The sequence below is a fragment of the Mustelus asterias genome, chromosome 4 (assembly GCF_964213995.1).
Source record: "Mustelus asterias chromosome 4, sMusAst1.hap1.1, whole genome shotgun sequence".
Taxonomy (NCBI): domain Eukaryota; kingdom Metazoa; phylum Chordata; class Chondrichthyes; order Carcharhiniformes; family Triakidae; genus Mustelus; species Mustelus asterias.
The window spans coordinates 104223561-104244335 of NC_135804.1; the positions used below are offsets into that span (position 1 = coordinate 104223561).

A 20775-nucleotide genomic window follows, 5' to 3' on the forward strand; every position below is an offset into this window, starting at 1 on the left:
CATGCAATGGATTTGGACACTTCCAATTTCGTTCCCAGTACTTATAAACTTACAGCACAAAACTGGCCTTATTTGTGGTTCTTATTCAGAGGGACACAAGATGTGTGGTGTGGGACATTAGTGTGAAATTAGGAAATTAGTACAGGACAAGGTGGTTTTCTGAAGATGTGGGTACATTAGGGTGAGTTTTAAATTTTATCTCAGTAATACCTGAACTAGCAGTTGCTTGTATTGTACAGTATTTGCCTGAATAAAGAAATAAAGTAAAATTTTAAGTGATTTTCAAATAAAAACATTTTCCAACCTGTGCTAAGACATTCTTAGTAAGAATGTTACCTGACCCTAGTTCTAAAGATTTTTAAGTTCATTTAATTTTGGGAATCCCTAGTATTTGTGGCCCTTGAGAAGGTGGTGATTTCTTTTCTTAAACCTCTATAGCTGATGTGATGTTGTGGTCCCACAATGCAATAATGTAGAGAATTCCTGCAATTTAACCCAATAATTTGAAGAAATGGTGAAATCTATCCAAGATGTGGAGATGCCGGCGTTGGACTGGGGTGAACACAGTAAGAGTTTTAACAACACCAGGTTAAAGACAAAAGGTTTATTTGGTAGCAAATACCATTAGCTTTCGGAGTGCTGCTCCTTCGTCAGATGGAGTGGAAATGTGCTCTCAAACAGGGCACAGAGACACAAAAATCAAGTTACAGAATACTGATTAGAATGCGAATCCCTACAGACAGCCAGATCTTAAAGATACAGACAATGTGGGTGGAGGGAGCATTAAGCACAGGTTAAAGAGATGTGTATTGTCTCCAGACAGGAGAGCCAGCAAGTCCAGGAGGCAAGCTGTGGGGGTTACTGATAATGTGACATATATCCAACATCCCGGTTTAGGCCGTCCTCATGTGTGCGGAACTTGGCTATCAGTTTCTGCTCAGCGACTCTGCGCTGTCGTGTGTCGTGAAGGCCGCCTATCCAAGGCAGAGTGGTGTGACTTGGACGGGAATGTGAAGTGTTTCCATGCAGCCACTGCCTTTGTCCATCTTGATGGTAGAGGACACGAGCTACTGCCAAAGAAGCCATGTTGAGTTGCTGCGTTGCATGTACTACACACTGTACACATTGCAACCACAACCTGCCAATTGTAGATGGAACAAGTAGTTTGAGCCAGTGGATGGGGTGCAAGTTAAGCACAGTGCTTTGTCTTGGATTGTGTTATTGGAGCTGAATCTCATTCACAGATGTGGGAAGTATTCCATTACACTCGAGAGAAAACATCACACTCAAACTCTGTGCAAAGAATAACATAAATGGTGAATAATAGCCAAACCAGAATCTACTTCCATGTTTGCATTAAGACTTGGAATACCAGACCGGGAGTCAGTGAATTCTTGAAGAATAGGAAATAACAGTTTCATTGATATTTGTTGACAGGTAAACACTGCAATACAAGAGAGCAAACTGAAAGAGGAATGTGATGAGCTGATGGACATTATTAGGCAAAGGAAGCAGATCATTGCTGTGAAAATCAAAGAGGGAAAGGTAGGCACTTCTCTGAATAAGTTGTTCATTTAAATGCAGTCAAACAAAGACCAGACTTTTAGTTGTCAATCTTCTTCCTTCTATGGTTCACAATTCGTTGATTTAAGCAGAAGACACTGTGTAGTATTTGGAACAGACTTTACGAATGACTAGCTTGTGTGACCAGCTCAGTCAGAAAACAGGAGCTTTCAACTTTAATTCCCATATTTTGAATCCTCTAAAGAGGTGCTCAAAGCCATGCTCCTATATTTTGTCTATATCAAAGGTACATGTTATAGATTAATGACTTCTCTATCCTGAAGTTCGAAAGATGTGCTGGTTAGGTGCATTGGCCATGCAAAATTCTCCTTCAATGTACCCAAACAGGCACCAGAGTGTGGTGACTAGGGGATTTTCACAGTAACTTCATTGCAGTGTTAATGTAAGCTAATACACTAATAAATAAACTTTAATAAAACTCATTTGAAGACAGAGGATGCAATTTAAAGTAACTGACACATGTCCAGCCCACCATTTGGAGATCCAGTCAGAAACCCACGTCACTCGTCGGGGGGAGTCACTGTCAGGCACTTAAATATCTAGCGACAGATTTTCCCTGGAAGTTAAGACCCTGAGGGCAGAAATTCTGCCCGTTGAGAGCTGTCGGTCAGAGGCTGGCAGCTCTCCAATGCCGCAGTGCCACCAGGAGAGTGGCTGCAGCTGGCAGTGCTCCAGGCTCTTCAACAGGGATTGTTGGTGGATTCAGGATTCAGCTGAGTGAATGAAGTGGGACGGACGGTGTTTGGAGGCAAGAGCGGGAGGTTGTGTTTCAGCAGTCACACCCCCATTTCCCCCCACCTTCACAGTGCCCGGTCCCTCGATCAGGCACTGAGTGTCTTTGAAAGAGGGACCTATCCTCAATAACACTGGCTGCATTCAGAAGGTGGGCAAAAGCCATGCCATTCGCATTTAATCTCTGAACCTCGACTAAATTCCATTGGACTCAGAGTTAATTGTTGTCAACTCCCACAGTGAATAGGCAAATTTCCCCAATGAGTCCCACCCAGTCTTCAACTTAATTGCCTTATGCAGGATTTAGTGGGTCCAACCACCATGTTTCCTACCATGACGGGCTACATTGAATCCAGCCTTGTCTCTACATGAAAGCAGTTGTATCTGTTTATTTCCCTTAAAGGAGAGTTACTGACTTAATTATTCCCAAACTCTTGAAGAACTGGCTTTATCAAGCATATTTAATGAACCATCTACCTATATTTATACTCAAACCCCTAAAGCTGGACATTAATCACTCAGGGTTAACATCACTACTCTCCCTTATTTGAAACGAGCACTTTTGATATCAGAAGACAAGATTCATCTGTCAACAATTCAAAGCCCTTGGGCAGGATTTTATGGCCTCGCTCGTGTCAAAACCGTAACATCCCGCCCGAGGTCAACAGACCTTCCCATTGTTGGCCCCTTATCCACAATTGTCCTCTATTCCCGTGATGGTAGAATTCCAGCACATATCTTGGAAGGCCAAATGCTCAAGATACAAAAAAGTTTATTTTATTTTATTAGTTTCACAAGTAGGCTTACGCTAACACTGTAGTTAAGTTATTGTGAAAATTCCCTCGTCATCATACTCCGGTGCCTGTTCGGGTACACTGAGGGAGAAATTAGCATGGCCAATGCAGTTAGCCAGCACATCTGGGAGGAAACTGGAGCACCCGGAGGAAACCCACCGAGACGCGACGAGAATGTACAGACACCCCACAAGCTGGGAATTGAAGCCTGGTCCCTGGCACTGTGAGGCAGCAGTGCTAACCACTGTGCCACTATGCTGCAGTCCTTTTAATTCTGCAAGATGACCCAAAATTAATCCCTTCAGAATGTTTAACACTGGTCCTTAAATTTTAAAAAGTCATCAGAGAGGAAGTATTGTTTCATTTAAAATGGCAAAATCATGATGCCATTCTTTTAACAACACCAGGACCGGAAGTCTCCAGCCTCTCAGCCACGTCTTTCCCCCTGGCGGGAGGTGGTGCGTTGATTGCTGGCGGTGGGATTCTCTGATCCCACCGCTGTCAATGGGAATTCCTATTGACGTCACCCCATGCCGGCATGAAACCCGCAGGTGGGGTTGCGTTGCCGGCAGGGCCGGAGCATTCCGCCGGCATGAACGGTCGGAGAATTCCGGCCCATTTCTTTCAACTCATTTTGCACTGAGATTAGTGAACCAATGAGATTAATGATGGTCTACTACCATCAGTTGTTTTAAATGTTACCTTTTTAAATTTTAGTTTTAAAGTGATCAGAATTTGTTGTTTGCAAAGATATAGCAAGATGGTTTATCGTATTTTGGAAGATTGAACTCCCGACGACAAGGCTCCTCAATTTCAATGGTATCTTGACGAGGTTCCATCTTTAATTAGTGATGATGAAGTTTCCTCTTGAAACAACATCCCATTCTTGAGCCTGCTCTTCTGATGCAAAGCTTTTCTTATTCGCTGTTCTAAAATTATTCATCTTCAGTATTTCAGAGCTGAACAAATCTTGTTCCCAACATTCCAGAGTAGATTAACATTCAAAATTGTTATCAATTGTGATTACAGTGAACTAAATTGGAAAGACTGGAGCTACCATTAATTGATTTTTGCATCTGCTAAGTTAATAATTTAAAATTACAAATATTCTCCCCCACATCACCATCATCACATTGCACTCCCTGCTGTTCAATGGAATGAGGTTCAGGTATGCTTCAGTTAATGTCTATACGGATTGTTTTGTTAGACAATCAGAGATGGAATGGGCAGAACAAATGCAATATTTCAACCGTGTGTGCATCCTAATTCAATACACACTCAAAAGATGCTTGGAGATGAAAACAAAAATAAAATAATAATTGGAAATCTCTGGGCCCGATTTTACCATTGCGAAAACGGGCGCGAAAATGTAGTAAAGTCGGGTGTGAGGCCATTAACGCGATCCACGCCCGCGTCCGCGCAGATGGCCACTTTACCAGGAATGGCTGCGATCCGATTCACGCCCAAACCGGGCGCAGTGGCGATTTAAATGCATTTGCATGCATTTCAATTGAATTAATAAACTGCCCGCCCAACTTTATCAGCATTTCCCCCTTTACCACTGCGTTTTCCAATCCGGATCCGCGCCGTAATGGACCTGCTAAATAAAACTCTGAATCGGGCGCTCCAGCTGCTGAAGAGCGCGTTCAGTGTTTCCAACGGCTCTCTGACTCAGATCAGTGGTGGGGAGGAGGAGGGAGGTAGGTCAGATCATTCTCTGGTTTGGGGGGAGGGAGGGAGTGAGGCCGGCCAGATTGTTGTCTGGTTGGGGGGGAGGAGGAGGCGGGTCAGATGTATCTCTGGTGGCGGTGGAGGGGAGGGCTGATCATTGTCTGGGGGTGGGGGGGAGGGCTGATCGTTGTCTGGTGGGGAGGGAGGAGGAGGCGGGTCAGATGTTCCTCTCGGTGGTTGGAGGGGGGGGGGGCGGTGGTGAGTGAGGCCAGACCTTTCTCTGTGGGGGAGTGAGTGAGGCCACATCGTTGTGTGGGGGGGGGGGGGAAGGGCAGTGATGAGTGAGGCCAGACCATTCTCTGGCGGGGGGGGGGGGAGGGGAATGAGTGAGGCCAGATCATTGTTTGGGGTGGGAGGGGAGTGAGTGAGGCCAGACCATTCTCTGGGGCGGGAACGAGTGAGGCCAGATCGTTCTCTGGGAGAGGCGTGGTGAGTGAGGCCAGACCATTCTCTGGTGGGGGGGGAGCGGGGGGGCAGGGGGGTCCGCTGCCACTCTGCGGGCGATCGGTGCGGGGGGGAAGGAGGGCAGGGGTGGCAATCGGTCTGGGTAGTGGGGGCGGTTGATAAGGGGGACAACGATGTCTGTGGGTAGTGGGGGGGTGGATAAGGGAGACAGTGATGTCTTTGGGGGCCATCGCTCCCACTTTTCACTCCCGGGCCGCTTTCTCCGCTTTCTGTGGCTCGGGAGCAATCTGACACGGGCATGCTTTTTCAAATTTTTTTCTAACTGCGCATGCGCAGTTCAGAGCTCCGATCGTTTCAGGTGCGATAAGCCCCGCCCACAGCGCGAATGGGACTGGCGATTTTTTTTTCAGGCTAAGTGTGTATGGGGGCGTCTGAAAGCAGATTTCCAAGTTGGATCTGCATTATGCCCTGAATGAGAATGGTAAAATCGGACCCTCTGTCACATTACAAATTGTTGCACCAAATATTTCAGTCTTTGGAAGAAAGTAAGGACTTTGATCTTGGATTTCGTAGAGTTACCCTGAGACATACTGAGCAGAACATGTGTAAATATATGTAAAATAATGAGAAATATGACAACTTTAATGAGTAAGATGTAAGCATATTACTGCTCATGTAGCATTTGCATTCTGTATCTCGCTTCTCGGCCTTCTGGCGAAGATCAAGTGTAGTTATGCAGATGTTGCACTTGGTAGTGGCCATTGGGTACCATTTAAGCTTCATATGCTTTATATGAAGCAATTTTTAAATGCGGTATCTCGGCCTTTTGGCTAAGATGCAAATGAGATCAAGCCTGGGGGGGCGGAGACGTCTGCCTACTCCAATCAGCTTGGCTCATGTAGATCAGGCCCAAGACAAGGTAGAGGATTGCATGCCCTGTCTTGTCAGCCTGGATCGGAAATGTCTCAACTTGTTGAGACTCTGAATTGGACTTGATTTGATTGAATTGGAAAAGTATATAAAAAAATAAATAAAAAATTTGCATTCTGTATCTCGGCCTTTTGGCTAAGATCAAGTGTAGTATTGACATGCTGTGCTTGGTTGAAGTCATTAGGTTACATTTTAGCTTCATTTGAAGCAATTTTTAAAAGCGGCATCTTGGCCTTTTGGCGAAGATGCAAGTGAGATCAAGCCTTGGAGGAGGAGCTATGCCTACTCCAGTCAGCTTGGATCATGTAGATCAAGCCCAAGACAGGAGGTGAGAGCTCTGGCTTGTCAGCTTGGATCGGGAATGTCTCAACTTGTGCAGACTCTGAATTGGACTTGATTTGATTGAATTGGAATAAAAACAAAAAAAAAAAATTTGCATTCTGTATAAATAATCTTAGAATTTATGCAATTTCTTTTACTGCACCTTAACAGCTGAATTATGTTCATGGAAATTCTGGGCCCACATCAATGAAAATAATCCAAACCGAAGCCCTGGCCCATTTTGAAGGTTGGGCCTTGTTAGCATAACCTCCTCCCCACCACCCCTCCCAAGGCAGCCCACCATCTTAAATTAAAGCCACCTGTGAGCGAGGCTGAGTGAGGTGATTCTCCTTCTGTCCAGGCTCCTAATCATTTGGACCACCAGCTGATACTGGACGGGGTGTACACTGTGCATGTTATGTCCAGTGCTGTCCTAAAATGACAAGCAGGGAACACAGGGGCCTTATAAAGGCCTACTGTCTTACTCAGGTGGGTGCTCTGACTAGGCCCTTCTGACTTTGGTGTCACCCATATTGGGAGCAGGAACATAATGGTAAACTTTACCCCATCTTATAAAGGCACGTAACGGCATATTTAAAATCTGCTCTGTGTCTTTCTTTCTCTGCTGTGTACACTAGCAGATTGATGAAAATGTTAGTAATATATTTACTCAATGAGCTAATTATCAGGGTTGCCCCAGCTTTAATCGGCAGGCTATTATGTAAATGTACCTGTCCTGGAATCTAAGAGGATCAAATTTGTGTTATCTCTCTTCCAACAGGGCAGGACAATTATGCAAAACTTTCCACAGTTTTCAATGAAATTATTATTCATTTAAGAAAACCAATTGGCAAATTCAGAGCTATTTCCCACCAGCCATGTTGTCATGGGAACTGTGTGTGTGCCATAACCCGAATATTGGAACAAAGAACAAAGAACAAAAAACAATACAGCACAGGAACAAGCCCTTCAGCCCTCCAAGCCCGCGCCGCTCCCTGGTCCAAACTAGACCATTCTTTTGTATTCCTCCATTCCCACTCCGTTCATGTGGCTATCTAGATAAGTCTTAAACACTCCCAGCATGTCCGTCTCCACCACCTTGTCCGGCAGCGCATTCCAGGTCCCCACCACCCTCTGTGTAAAATACGTCCTTCTGATATCCGTGTTAAACCTCCCCCTCACCTTGAATCTATGACCCCTCGTGAATGTCACCACCGACCTGGGAAAAAGCTTCCCACCGTTCACCCTATCTATGCCTTTCATAATTTTATACACCTCTATTAGGTCACCCCTCATCCTCTGTCTTTCCAGTGAGAACAACCCCCGTTTACCCAATCTCTCCTCATAACTAAGCCCTTCCATACCAGGCAACATCCTGGTAAACCTCCTCTGCACTCTCTCTAAAGCCTCCACGTCCTTCTGGTAGTGTGGCGACCAGAACTGGGCGCAGTATTCCAAATGCGGCCGAACCAACGTTCTATACAACTGCAACATCAGACCCCAACTTTTATACTCTATGCCCCGTCCTATAAAGGCAAGCACGCCATATGCCTTATTCACTACCTTCTCCACCTGTGACGTCACCTTCAAGGATCTGTGGACTTGCACACCCAGGTCCCTCTGCATATCTACACCCTTTATGGTTCTGCCATTTATCGTATAGCTCCCCCCTACGTTAGTTCTACCAAAATGCATCACTTCGCATTTATCTGAATTGAACTCCATCTGCCATTTCTTTGCCCAAATTTCCACCCTATCTATATCCTTCTGTAGCCTCTGACAATGTTCCTCACTATCTGCAAGTCCAGCCATTTTCGTGTCGTCCGCAAAGTTACTGATCACCCAGTTACACCTTCTTCCAGATCGTTTATATAAATCACAAACAGCAGAGGTCCCAATACAGAGCCCTGCGGAACACCACTAGTCACAGGCATCCAGCTGGGAAAAGACCCTTCCACTACCACCCTCTGTCTTCTGTGACCAAGCCAGTTCTCCACCCATCTAGCCACCTCCCCCTTTATCCCATGAGATCCAACCTTTTGCACTAACCTACCATGAGGGACTTTGTCAAACTCTTTACTAAAGTCCATATAGACGACATCCACGGCCCTTCCCTCGTCAACCATTGTAGTCACTTCTTCAAAAAACTCCCCCAGGTTAGTGAGGCATGATCTCCCTCTCACAAAACCATGCTGACTATCGTTAATGAGTTTATTCCTTTCTAAATGCGCATACATCCTATCTCTAAGAATCCTCTCCAACATCTTCCCTACCACGGACGTCAAGCTCACCTGCCTATAATTTCCGCGTTACCCTTCCTACCCTCCTTAAATAACGGGACCACATTAGCTATCCTCCAATCCTCTGGGACCTCACCAGTGTCCAGTGACGAGACAAAGATTTGCATCAGAGGCCCAGCGATTTCATCTCTCGTCTCCCTGAGTAGCCTGGGATAGATTCCATCAGGCCCTGGGAATTTGTCAGTCTTTATATTCCCTAAAAAACCTAACACTTCCTCCCTTGTAATGGAGATTTTCTCTAATGGGTCAACACTCCCCTCCGAGACACTCCCAGTCAACACATCCCTCTCCTTTGTGAATACTGACGCAAAGTATTCATTTCGGATCTCCCCTACTTCTTTGGGCTCTAAGCATAATTCCCCACTTTTGTCCCTGAGAGGTCCGATTTTTTTTCCCTGACAACCCTTTTGTTCCTAACGTATGAATAAAATGCCTTGGGATTCTCCTTAATCCTGTCTGCCAAGGACATTTCGTGACCCCTTTTTGCCCTTCTAATTCCTTGTTTGAGTTCTTTCCTACTTTCTTTGTACTCCTCCAGAGCTCCCTCCATTTTTTGCTGCTTGGACCTAACGTACGCCACTCTTCTTTTTCACCAATCCCTCAATTTCCCTGGTTATCCACGGTTCTCGAATCCTACCCTTCCTATCCTTTTTTACAGGCACATGCCTATCCTGCAGCCCTAACAACTGTTCCTTAAAAGACTCCCACATGCCAGATGTGGATTTACCCTCAAATAGCCTCTCCCAATCAACAGCTGCCAATTTCTGCCTAATCCCACTAAAGTTAGCCTTCCCCCAATCCAACACCTTACCCTTGGGACACCACTCATCCTTTTCCATCACTATCCTAAAGCTAACAGAATTGTGGTCACTATTTGCCACATGTTCCCCTACCGAAACTTTGAAGAACTGACCGGGCTCATTCCCCAGTACTAGGTCCAGTATAGCCCCCTCTCTAGTCAGGCCCAATTTTACCATTTTCGTTCTAAGTGCTGAACCTGGGTGTAATTCAGATCCGACTTGGGAATCTGCTTTCAGGTGCGCCCATACGCACTTAGCCTGAAAAAAAAATCGCGAGTCCGAATCGCGCTTATCGCGCCCAAAACGATCAAAGCTTTGAACTGCGCATGCAGTTAGAAAAACATTTCAAAAAGTGCGTCCATGTCAGATCGCTCCTGGGAGCGAAAAGCGGAGAAAGCGACCCAAGAGCGATGGCCCCCACAGACATCACTCTTCCCCTTATCCACCCACCACCCCCCCCCCCCCCCCCCACTACCCAGACCAATCGCGACTCCCTGCCCCCTTCCCCCCCACTGATCGCCCGCAGAGTGGCAGCGGACTCCCCGTCCCCCCCCCACCAGAGATCCATCTGCCCCCCCTCCCCAACCAGTGGAGCAATCAGCCCCCCACCCCCCCCCCCCCCCCCCAGGGAATGATCTGGCCTCACTCCCCCCGCCCCGCCCCGCAAGGAGAATGATCTGGTCTCACTCCACACCCCATCCCACAGAATGATCTGGCCTCACTCCCTCTCCGCCCTCCCCCCCACCCCGCCACCCTAGAGAATGATCTGGCCTCACTCCCTCTCCCACCACAGAGAATGATCTTGCCCCACTCCCCTGACCTGGCCTCACTCCACCCCCTCCCCCCGCCCCCCCCCCGAGGTACATCTGACCCGCCTCCTCCTCCCGCCACCACCCCCTCCCCAACCAGACAATGATCGGCCTCCCTCCTCCTCGCCCCCCCGTCCCCCCCCCCCCCCCCGTCCCCCCACCACCAGATAATGATCAGATCTGCCTCCCTCCTCCCACCCGCCACCGATCTGAGTCAGAGCCGTTGGAAGCTCTGAACTCGCCTCTTCAGCAGTTGGAGCGTCCGTAACAGACTTTTATTTAGCATGTTCATTTCGGCCCAATTCCGGATCGGCAAACACGGTGGTAAAGGGGGAAATGCTGATAAAGTTGGGCGGGCAGTTCATTAATTCAATTTTAATGCATGCAAATGCATTTAAATCGCCATTGCACCCGTTTCGGGCGCAAAGCGGATCGCAGCCGTTCCCGGGTCTCGGTAAAGTGGCCACCTACGCGGACGCAGGTGCGGATCGCGCTAATGACCCGTTTCCTGGCGCGACGCAATGGTAAAATCGGGCCCATTGTTTAGGATAGAGTTAACCATTCAATGTCTTTGATCACATCATTTAATCCTCAATAAGTTACTATAAAATGAGTTAGCAGTAAATACATTTGTTACATTCACATCTCACTTGTGTTCCTCACAATATTTATTGTCAGCATTATTTAATGATGAGACAGATTCAAAGCATTCCAGAAATAAAAACAAAACGCTAGTTTTAAAATCAGAAATTTGTAGAAATATGCAGAGGTCAGACAATGGGTGGAATTTTCACATCCCGCCCGCAATGAGAATCGTAGTGAATGGGTCACGGACTATGCAAAGGTCCTTTGACCTCTGGCGGGATTTTCTGGTCTTAGGGTGAGCACAGCCAGAAAATCCCACCCAGTGTCTCCAAAGAGAAGAGGTGAGTATTTTTTGTGGATATCTTATCCATTCACGTGTCGGGTGAGATTAGTTAATTCAGCACAGATCAGAGGTTTAATCTGGCACCATAGCATATCACCACACTTGGGGTGGATTAACCATTTGGGAGATGTGGGCAATACCATCCAAAAATAGTGGGCAAAGACCTAACATTGCCACTATTTTTTTGGCCAAGCCAACATTTCCTTAGTTGCACTGCTAGGAAGCCTCGAGTTAGACAATAGGCTCATTTAAATGCTCTTCCCGAAATATAGAACCCCAATTAGCATTTTTAGACTGAACAAATCAGAACATACTTTACTGTATTATTGTGTAATTCCAATCTTGGTTTCACCTATTAAGAATTCCCAACAGATTCTGACATTCTACAGCAGATTTTCTTTCTAAGTGCTTCATATTAAAATGAGTATCCTGTAGGTCATGATATAAAAGGGTTGTTCAAAGCAATAATGAACCAGTTTTTCAACAATATTGCAAGATTATCTTTGACTTGCCAAACATCCTCGAGAGAGCAATAATCATTCACTGCAGCATATTAATCAATGATTATATAGCCCTTAAGGATCATGATTTTTGTTGAAGTATTATCGCATTTGAAAATAGTCACTGCAGTGAATTCTACAGACAATTAAGCAAAATGTATTTTCCTAAATTGTGTTCAACAGTCTATTTGTGTCGGTTTCTCTGTAGCTGCATTAGTTATTTTTTTAATGACAACTCTGTAAGACCAGAAATGGAATCTGGTGGCATAGCATATCACCAAGCTTGGGAGTGAGTTTTCCACCTTCTCATATCCATTTCTTTTCATCTCCTTCGGAAGATACTCATCCTGGCTCTGATAAATCTCCAATATCTGTTTTCATGCCCAAAGACATTGGCCAGAATTCTCTCATCCTGCCCGCCACTGGGCAGGGAGAGCGAACCATGTAAAGGTCCATTGAAGTCAGGCAGGAATCTCCAGTTTTCAGGCGAGCACGACCGGAGAATCCCGCCCAACGGGCCAGATTTTCACTCCCAGATCAGATACACGGAGACGGAAGGATTCCCACCCCTACAAAGCCAACCTATAAAAATGTCAGCCCAGACATTGGATTTTCAATCTGGAGAATAGTGTAGAATAGGAGTTGGGTAGGGCAACCGGAGAAAAAGTAAAGAGAATGCAGATGCGGAGGCAGGCTTGGTGGAAGGGCTGCATAAAGGCTTTGAAATTGTGGCCAAAATATAAAAATAAAGATTAAAACATTCCTCCAAACACTCCTCATGCCCCATTCATGCCAATCCATAACTCCTCATGCCTCCCACCCACCCGCATGGCTCCTCATAACCCCTACACCAACCCATATCCCCAATCATCCCCATGAACTTCTTTAGTCCCTATGCCAACTTAGTGCCAACTCATGGCTGTGTACATTTTTGGTCTCCTTATTTGAGGAAGGATATACTGGCACTGGAGGGGGGTGCAGAGGAGATTCACCAGGGGTTGATTCTGGAGTTGAGAGGGTTATGAGGAGAGACTGAGTGGACTGGGACTATACTCATTAAAATTCAGAAGAATGAGGGTGAGATCTTATAGAAATGTGTAAAATTATGAAGGAAATAGATAAGATAGAAGCAGGGAGGTTACTTCCACTGGCAGGCAAAACTAGAACTCGGGGACATGGTCTCAAAATAAGGGGGACAGATTTAGGACTGAGTTGAGGAGAAACTTCTTCACCCAAAGGGTTGTGAATCTGTGGAATTTCCTGCCCAGTGAAGCAGTTGAAACAATCTCATTGAATGTTTTTAAGGCAAGGATAGATACATTTTTGAACAGCAAAGAAATTAAGGATTATGGTGAGTGGGCGGGTAAGTGGAGCTGAGTCCATGAAAAGATCAGCCGTGACCTTATTGAATGGCGGAGCAGGCTTGAGGGGCCAGATGGCCTACTCCTACTCCTAGTTCTTATGTTCTTCATGCCAACCCATGCACACCCAACCCTTTGCAATTTTTTTTAGGTAAGTTAACTCAGCATTATCCTTAGACTGAAACTTTGAATTCACTGGTCTAGATTCTTAATTTTACATTGAATACTGCATTTATTATTTAAGCTAGGAAGTGATTTTTTAAAAAATTCACAGTCAAAACTATGGGTGTAGGAATTTCATTACTGCACTTGTTAGCCCATCTCCCCCCACCCCACACACACACCTCCCTTCCCACCCCCACCGCTCCTAAGTGATTTTCTTGGAAATCAATTGCAAAGAATGGGAGTTTTGTCCCCTATAATTTTCCACTAATCACTTTTCTTCTTTCCAGCTTTTTTTCATAACCACTTCAACAATCAGCACATGAAGCAACACCATGATTACTGAGCCTGACAATTCAAATTCTGATTATTTATTTTCTTTATTTCTATCTGTTCCACATCCAGGTTATGAAGTTGCGAAAACTAGCACAGCAGATAGCAAATTGTCGACAATGCTTGGAGCGGTCAGGGTCTCTCATCAGTCAAGCGGAACACAGCCTGAAGGAGAACGATCATGCACGTTTTTTGCAAACAGCCAAAAATGTGACGGAAAGGTAGGCCAGACTTGCTGGAACTATTAGTCATTCTCTGGTCCAACAAGCCAATTGTATCTATGTATTAAGCGTGAAGCACACACTACCCATACATTGGAAATCACAATTCCTCTCTACTTTTCTCAACTTCTTTCCTAAGCTTGATGACTTGTGTTAGGATGCAGTTTCATGTGCACCACTCATCCTCCGTTACGTTGTCCAAGTTGCCATTCTTCAATGTTAGCTTGGAGAGTGACCGGAAGCAGGTTAATTGGCCTCGAGATACATTATAGTTGAGTGCAATCTTGTCGTCTCCCACTGTGACATACAAGTATTTTCCAGAAATGGGTAATAACAAGGGACAGGAATTCTAATTGCAGTTTTTCTTCCCTGGCCAAGGAGTACTAATGTTGATTGCAGCATTGTTAATCTAATCTCATCTGCAATCAGGTAGCACAGCTTGATCCTTGGGCATTCAGCTCACATGGCTCAGATACATGCAGAGAAAGGCACAGCCATAAAAACATTGGGAAATTATTAATTGCAAATTTCTTAGCTCTTTTTGTTTAATTAATTTGGAATGCTCAATTATTAGCAAAATATTATTTCAGACCTTGCACATAAAACACCTGCTAGAACTTTATAAAATGGATGACAGAATCTATGAGGATGTCGTTATCTTTTAAGAGCTTTAAGTGATCAGTCGGTGGAACTTCTGACAAGGGACCAATAGTTTCTGCAGATGTACAATTAGGACAAAAGCATTTCACAAAACAAAGAGTTTGTTATTAATGCAGAGCAAAGTTTAAGGACACGGTTTTCCTGGCCTGCTGCACAGCGGGGTGAGAAAACAGGATTTGTGACCGGCATCCGGCCAGTCACAATCTTCCCCGTCCAATTTTTTGGACGTAATCAGCATTTCCATCTATTTAGTGAGCCTGGGAACAATCATCCGGACTTGCTAAAGTTTCAGGCCTCCAGCAGTGGGGGTCCACACCAGTGGGGATCACATATGGTCCCCACCAATGGGGACTAGGTGTGATGGCCTTGCTGGTGGGACCAGAGGCCATTGAGGACCCCACAGGAGGTTGGGGGCAAGGTGCTGGCATCCTGGCACTGCCCCCTGGACAGCCTCGCACTACCAGCCTGACACACTGGCAATTCCTAGGGAATGGGGCCTGAGGGAATGCGCGGAGCAAGACCGAAATTTGGGGGAGGGAGGATGGCAGGAAATGGGAAAACTCTGCCTGGGTGTTGGGGGCTGCTGGTGGGGCCGGCACACGGAGGCTGGCCATCAGGGATCAGGTGGGGGACAATCGCAAGGCTGGGGGCGGCCATCAGGAGGCCGGGGCTGGCCATCGGGAGGTCAAGAGCGGCTATTGGGAGTTGGGTCTGGCTGTTGGGAAGCCGGAGTCAGCAATCAAAAGTTGGGGCTGGCAATCAGAGGCTGGGTCCGGCCATCAGGAGGCTGGCCATTGGGGGTTGGGGGTTCAGGGCCGGCGATCGGGCCGCTGTCAATGTGGGGGCAGAAACACTTGTCAACCAATCGCCGAGTATAATGGGAAATTGGCACATGTGCTCTAGTCCCCTCTGCAGTCTGATACCGACCCCTCTGGTGGGTTCAGACTCCACTCCCCCACCAGCGTAAATCCCCTGACAGACTCTGTGTTGCACAGAGTGCCATAAATCCATTCCACTAAACTCACCCAAAAAAACAGGAGGGAAAAACTCCCATGTTCCCACCCATTAGGCTATTAATTTTTTTTGGAAAATCATGCCCTAATTCTTTAATGAGAAAATAAACTACTGATTGAATCTACCACTACAATTTTAATTATGTTTAAATTTTCTCTCCGTTTTGCTTCTCTCTTGTCAAAGCTACTGAAGCAAGTTAAGATTCTATAACATAAATGCCAACTTCCTCAGTACCAAATTTACATGACCATTTGCATTTTTAAACTGTGAAAGGGAGAGCATACATCATATTCTAGTATAAAAGCCATCTGAAGTTGGTACTGCCAACATCAACATAAGTCCCAATTTTTATGGGGAAGCATGAGATAGATTTCAAGCAAGATAGCCCTGGCTGAAATTTCATTCCTTATCTTTGAGAATCGAGACCAGCAGTGGTGTCCCTGCCACTGTTATAGACACGACCAGCTAACACAACTTAGGCTGTATGGCTCAGCTCCACAATGGTGGCAGATTTCCCATTGAGCCTCCAAGAGAGAATGCATTGTAGATTGAAATAAAAAGGTAATGTGACAAATTTCCATCACCAAAGACTCATTGTGCAGCGGATCTACTGCAGTATCAATATGCCATATTATGCAATATGGTTGCAGCAAAGGACGGCTTTTAAGTGGACTGTTCTGGAATTCAATATGCCTTTAGAATATATTCCACATTAAGATGTGCCTTCAAGAATTGCATCTTTAGTTCTGTAACTCCTGTAAAACTTCAGTGGCTCATAGTTCTGTTGGCCGTGGTCTGTGACTGCGAATTTAACACAGGAGGACAGTACGCAGCAACTGTACTGCAGTAGTAGTAATGCCTTCCAGCACTAAGTATCACAGGACAGAAAGCAAACCAGACTTTGCTGTTGTTTGTGTCTCACTAGCAGCTGCACAAGATTAACCGCAAAGATTTTTGATAAACACTCCTGTGTTTCTCCGTTCCAGGCTGTGCTAATTACATTTCTTATTGAAGGCAATTATATCCTTTGTCAGTGATTACATGTCACATCAAATTTTATAAAGTAACATAAAATTCAAATGTGAGAAAAGGTCCTTCAGCCAATTTCCAATAGCCTAATGCTCCCATTTCAACATCAAATGTATTTCAACATTTCTTTCTCTCCGTGCCGAAGTTTATTCCAACTATTTCTCACTTGAGTAAAGAAGCCTTTCCAAACACCAGCCTGTTTCCTGCCAGCGTGGCGTGACGCCATTGGGAATTCCCATTGACAGCGGCGCGACCAGAGAATCCCGCCGTTAGCAAACAATGCGCCACCTCTCACTGGCGGGAAACACACAGCTGAGAGGCAGGAAAATCTCACCCAAATTGTGTTAGCTTTTATTAACAGGGGGTTGGAGTTTAAGAGTCGTGGGGTTATGCTGCAACTGTACAGGACCTTGGTGAGACCACACTTGGAATATTGTGTGCAGTTCTGGTCACCTCACTATAAGAAGGATGTGGAAGTGCTGGAAAGAGTGCAGAGGAGATTTACCAGGATGCTGCCTGGTTTGGAGGGTAGGTCTTATGAGGAAAAGTTGAGGGAGCTCGGGCTGTTCTCTCTGGAGCGGAGGAGGCCGAGGGGAGACTTAATAGAGGTTTATAAAATGATGAAGGGGATAGATAGAGTGAACGTTCAAAGACTATTTCCTCGGGTGGATGGAGCTATTACAAGGGGGCATAACTATAGGGTTCATGGTGGGAGATATAGGAAGGATGTCAGAGGTAGGTTCTTTACGCAGAGAGTGGTTGGGGTGTGGAATGGACTGCCTGCAGTGATAGTGGAGTCAGACACTTTAGGAACATTTAAGCAGTTATTGGATAGGCACATGGAGAACACCAGGATGATAGGGAGTGGGATAGCTTGATCTTGGTTTCAGATAAAGCTCGGCACAACATCGTGGGCCGAAGGGCCTTTTCTGTGCTGTACTGTTCTATGTTCTATGTTCAAATTGTAAATTTACAATTGACAATGTTTGATTTATACCCTCTACTTTTCGTTCCTGGCTTCTTGTGAACCAATGCTGGGGTTACATTATTTGTGCAATTGAATATTTCAAATAGATTCACAACAATAATGTTTTCTGTAGAACTTAATATTCCTTGCACATCTCCCCATTACAATTAGAATTAATGCTGTTGCTTTTCTTTGCATCTGATTCAATGGATGACGATGAGTGTTTGTGACATTTTTAGCAAAATAAGGCTTTGTACATGCAATCTGACTACTTTTAATATAATCTCTGAAGACTTGTACCCTACTGCTTTACCTGTACATGCTCCATCATATTGTCTAGACATTGGACAAAATTTTTCAGCCTTGCCTGCAGAAGATATTGCCGTGGGTGGGACAGGAAAATTTGGGAAGCGTTCAGCCAATTTTCTTGTTCCACCCATGACGATACCTGTCATTAGCAGGACCCAAACATTCCACCCATTGAAAATAATCCATCTATTATGTCCAGTTTCTCGCATTGTCTTAGTGTGCTAATTCACTTCCACTCCATATATGGTTTGAATGTTGTAACATACCCATGTTACTGTCCCCAGAACAAATGAAAGAAATGGATGAAAATGTAAAAAAAATTCGACGTAATAAATGTCATTTCTGGTTATTTTCCTCAACAGTTTAAAAATAACAGCGTGGTCGGTGCAGGCTTGGAGGGCCGAAGGGCCTGTACCTGTACTGTAATTGTCTTCGTACTTTGTTCTTTGTAACACCAATTACATAAAACAATGAAGCCTTTGCCATATGATTTTAAAAATTGCTTTACTGGTAAGATACTTTGTAAAAATTATTTTCTGATTCTTGTTGATTTACTTCTGTCTCTTGGTTGCTGGCAGAGTCGCTATGGCAACAGCATCTTCTCAAGTTTTGATCCCAGACATCAATTTGAATGAGGCCTTTGAAAATTTTACCTTAGATTTTTCAAGAGAGAAGAAATTACTCGAAAACTTGGACTATCTTACAGGTAAAGATATTAGAACAATGTTGACGATCTTTTGTAGTATAGTGTTACCCTAAAACACTCTTGGAACTAGCTCCACCCTCCGTAGACTCTAAGTTAAAGTACGCCGTGTCATCCTCACTTATGGAAATTTTCATACAACCTATACAGTTTTCCTTGCGAAGTTCCATTAGCTTCCTATACCCCAGCAAATCAACTTCAGTATCTATGTCACCTTTTTCAAAGATCCCCATGGTCTCATTCCATCATAACCAAACAATTTTGGTCAGCTGCAAGCCCATAATTACTGGATAAATGCTTACTCTCCATACTTCGTCTCTATGCCCCTTCCCCTGAGATTCATTCCCAAAATCTTTTTCCCTTCCACCTTCAAAACCTTCAGCTATGGCACCTTTGCCAACTCCAAATTCTTTCTCCCCTTCACTTCCAAATCTACTCAATCTTACAAAGCATTTTGAGGAGCTTTCCATTTCAGAAATGCAGGTTATTATTGCTCAATTATTGGGGCCACACGGTGGCACAGTGCTTAGCACTGCTGCCTCACAGCGCCAGGGACCCAGGTTCAATTCCTGGCTTGGGTCACTGTCTGTGTGGAGTCTGCATGTTCTCCCCATGTCTGCATGGGTTTCCTCTGGGTGCTGCAGTTTCCTCCCACAGTCCAAAATACGTGCTGATTAGGTGCATTGGCCATGCTAAATTCTCCCTCAGTGTATCTGAACAGGCACCAGAGTGTGGCGACTAGGGGATTTTCGCAGTAACTTCACTGCAGTGTGAATGTAAGCCTACTTGTGACACTAATAAATAAACTTAAACTGAAAACAAAGGCTCCCTTCAACCAGTTTTCTACAAAGTGGCTTCTCTCAATTTTGAACTTCACAACTGTTACTTGGGTCCTTCACACCATCGGGCGATTGGGAACAGGAGCAGTGAGAAGTTGATGGTAGAATAGGAGAGGAAAGAATGAAGGAAAAGAACATGGTAAGAAGGAAAAGGAGAGGGTGAGAGTTTAAAATGTTATATATGAGATCTTGGGATTTTTGTGCAATAAGTGCTTTTGAGTAAGCGGGACCATACCAAGAGGGAGTATGTGCACTTCATATTTAGTTACAATATGGGTATAAAACAGAAGCCGGGATTTTCCACCCTGCAACCTCACAGCATGATTTGTGGTGGCAGAAATGGCATGCCATTGGCCGCCAACGTAATCTTCCGGTCCTGCCGCTGTCAATAGCTTTTTCCGTGGGTTGCACCCTCTGCCACTGAGGAACCCGTCCCAGGGATCCGCTATTGGCAGGACTGGAAGATCCCACCAGCCAGATTAGCCAGAAAATTTCAACTAGAAACTCTACCTGTGTGGATTGATAGCACTTTAGAAGCTCTTCAACAGAGTGGTACATTCCCACCTGTTTCTGATGTCCAGCTGACCAAAATAAGACAGGATCGAATGCTAATGGCGGAATCTCTACTAATGTTACTTCAGTTCTCAGTTCAAAGGGTCTGAATTAATTCCTTTTAAATAGTTAGGAACTGAATTGCTACTGTCATAATCTAGTTCAAACAATGCTGGGCTCAGTAATTTCTCCCAATGAGCATCCTGTGCAACAAACTTTATATCAATTGTTATTAATCTAGGGAGTGCACATCCATCAGTTTCAGTAACTACTTTCTATGAACATCTGGTGTTAAACCTGTGCTCATGTTAATCTTAGCCTCCCAAACTGTTGGGTGCCAGAGAACTGCATTAACTCCATGGCCTAAAGACTCATGACATTCTCAACACTCAAGCGTGTGGAGAATATATTTAATTTTGACAAGAAGATAGTAGGCTTATATCCAGAGTGAAGTCTGTGAGGTAAATTACTGCTGTATTGTGAATCTTGCAGATACTATAGCCAGCAAATGCACCAACTTGGCAAGATGTAATTATAGCAGTCAGCGGAGGAAGGATCTGAAGGGTTCAGCCTGGAGTTGCTAGTTCATTGAGCTTTGATGTTATATGATAATACAGCTGTTAACAAGGTGATACCAGATGGGCATGTCATCACCTTGCTTGCATCTATCCAACAGTACGCTATTAACATTCCCACTCTCCCACATGCCTTCAGGTAAAACAGGATGTACATGCTTATTATCTCTGAGGAACCTGGAGCAAGCTTAATTAGAGTCCCTCATTGGATACAAA

The 20775-nt window shown here is 45.0% G+C and overlaps 1 protein-coding gene across 5 annotated transcripts in view; it reads left to right on the forward strand.

Annotated features, from left to right (window-relative positions):
• mid2 (midline 2) overlaps positions 1-20775 on the forward strand; it is a 277273-nt gene that overhangs the window by 224848 nt on the left and 31650 nt on the right. For all 5 annotated transcript variants that reach the window (XM_078211507.1, XM_078211504.1, XM_078211503.1 and 2 more), the window contains exons 4-6: positions 1438-1545; positions 13763-13911; positions 18469-18596. In XM_078211507.1, coding sequence (XP_078067633.1) covers positions 1438-1545; positions 13763-13911; positions 18469-18596 — 385 coding nt within the window. The remainder of the gene's footprint in view (positions 1-1437; positions 1546-13762; positions 13912-18468; positions 18597-20775) is intronic.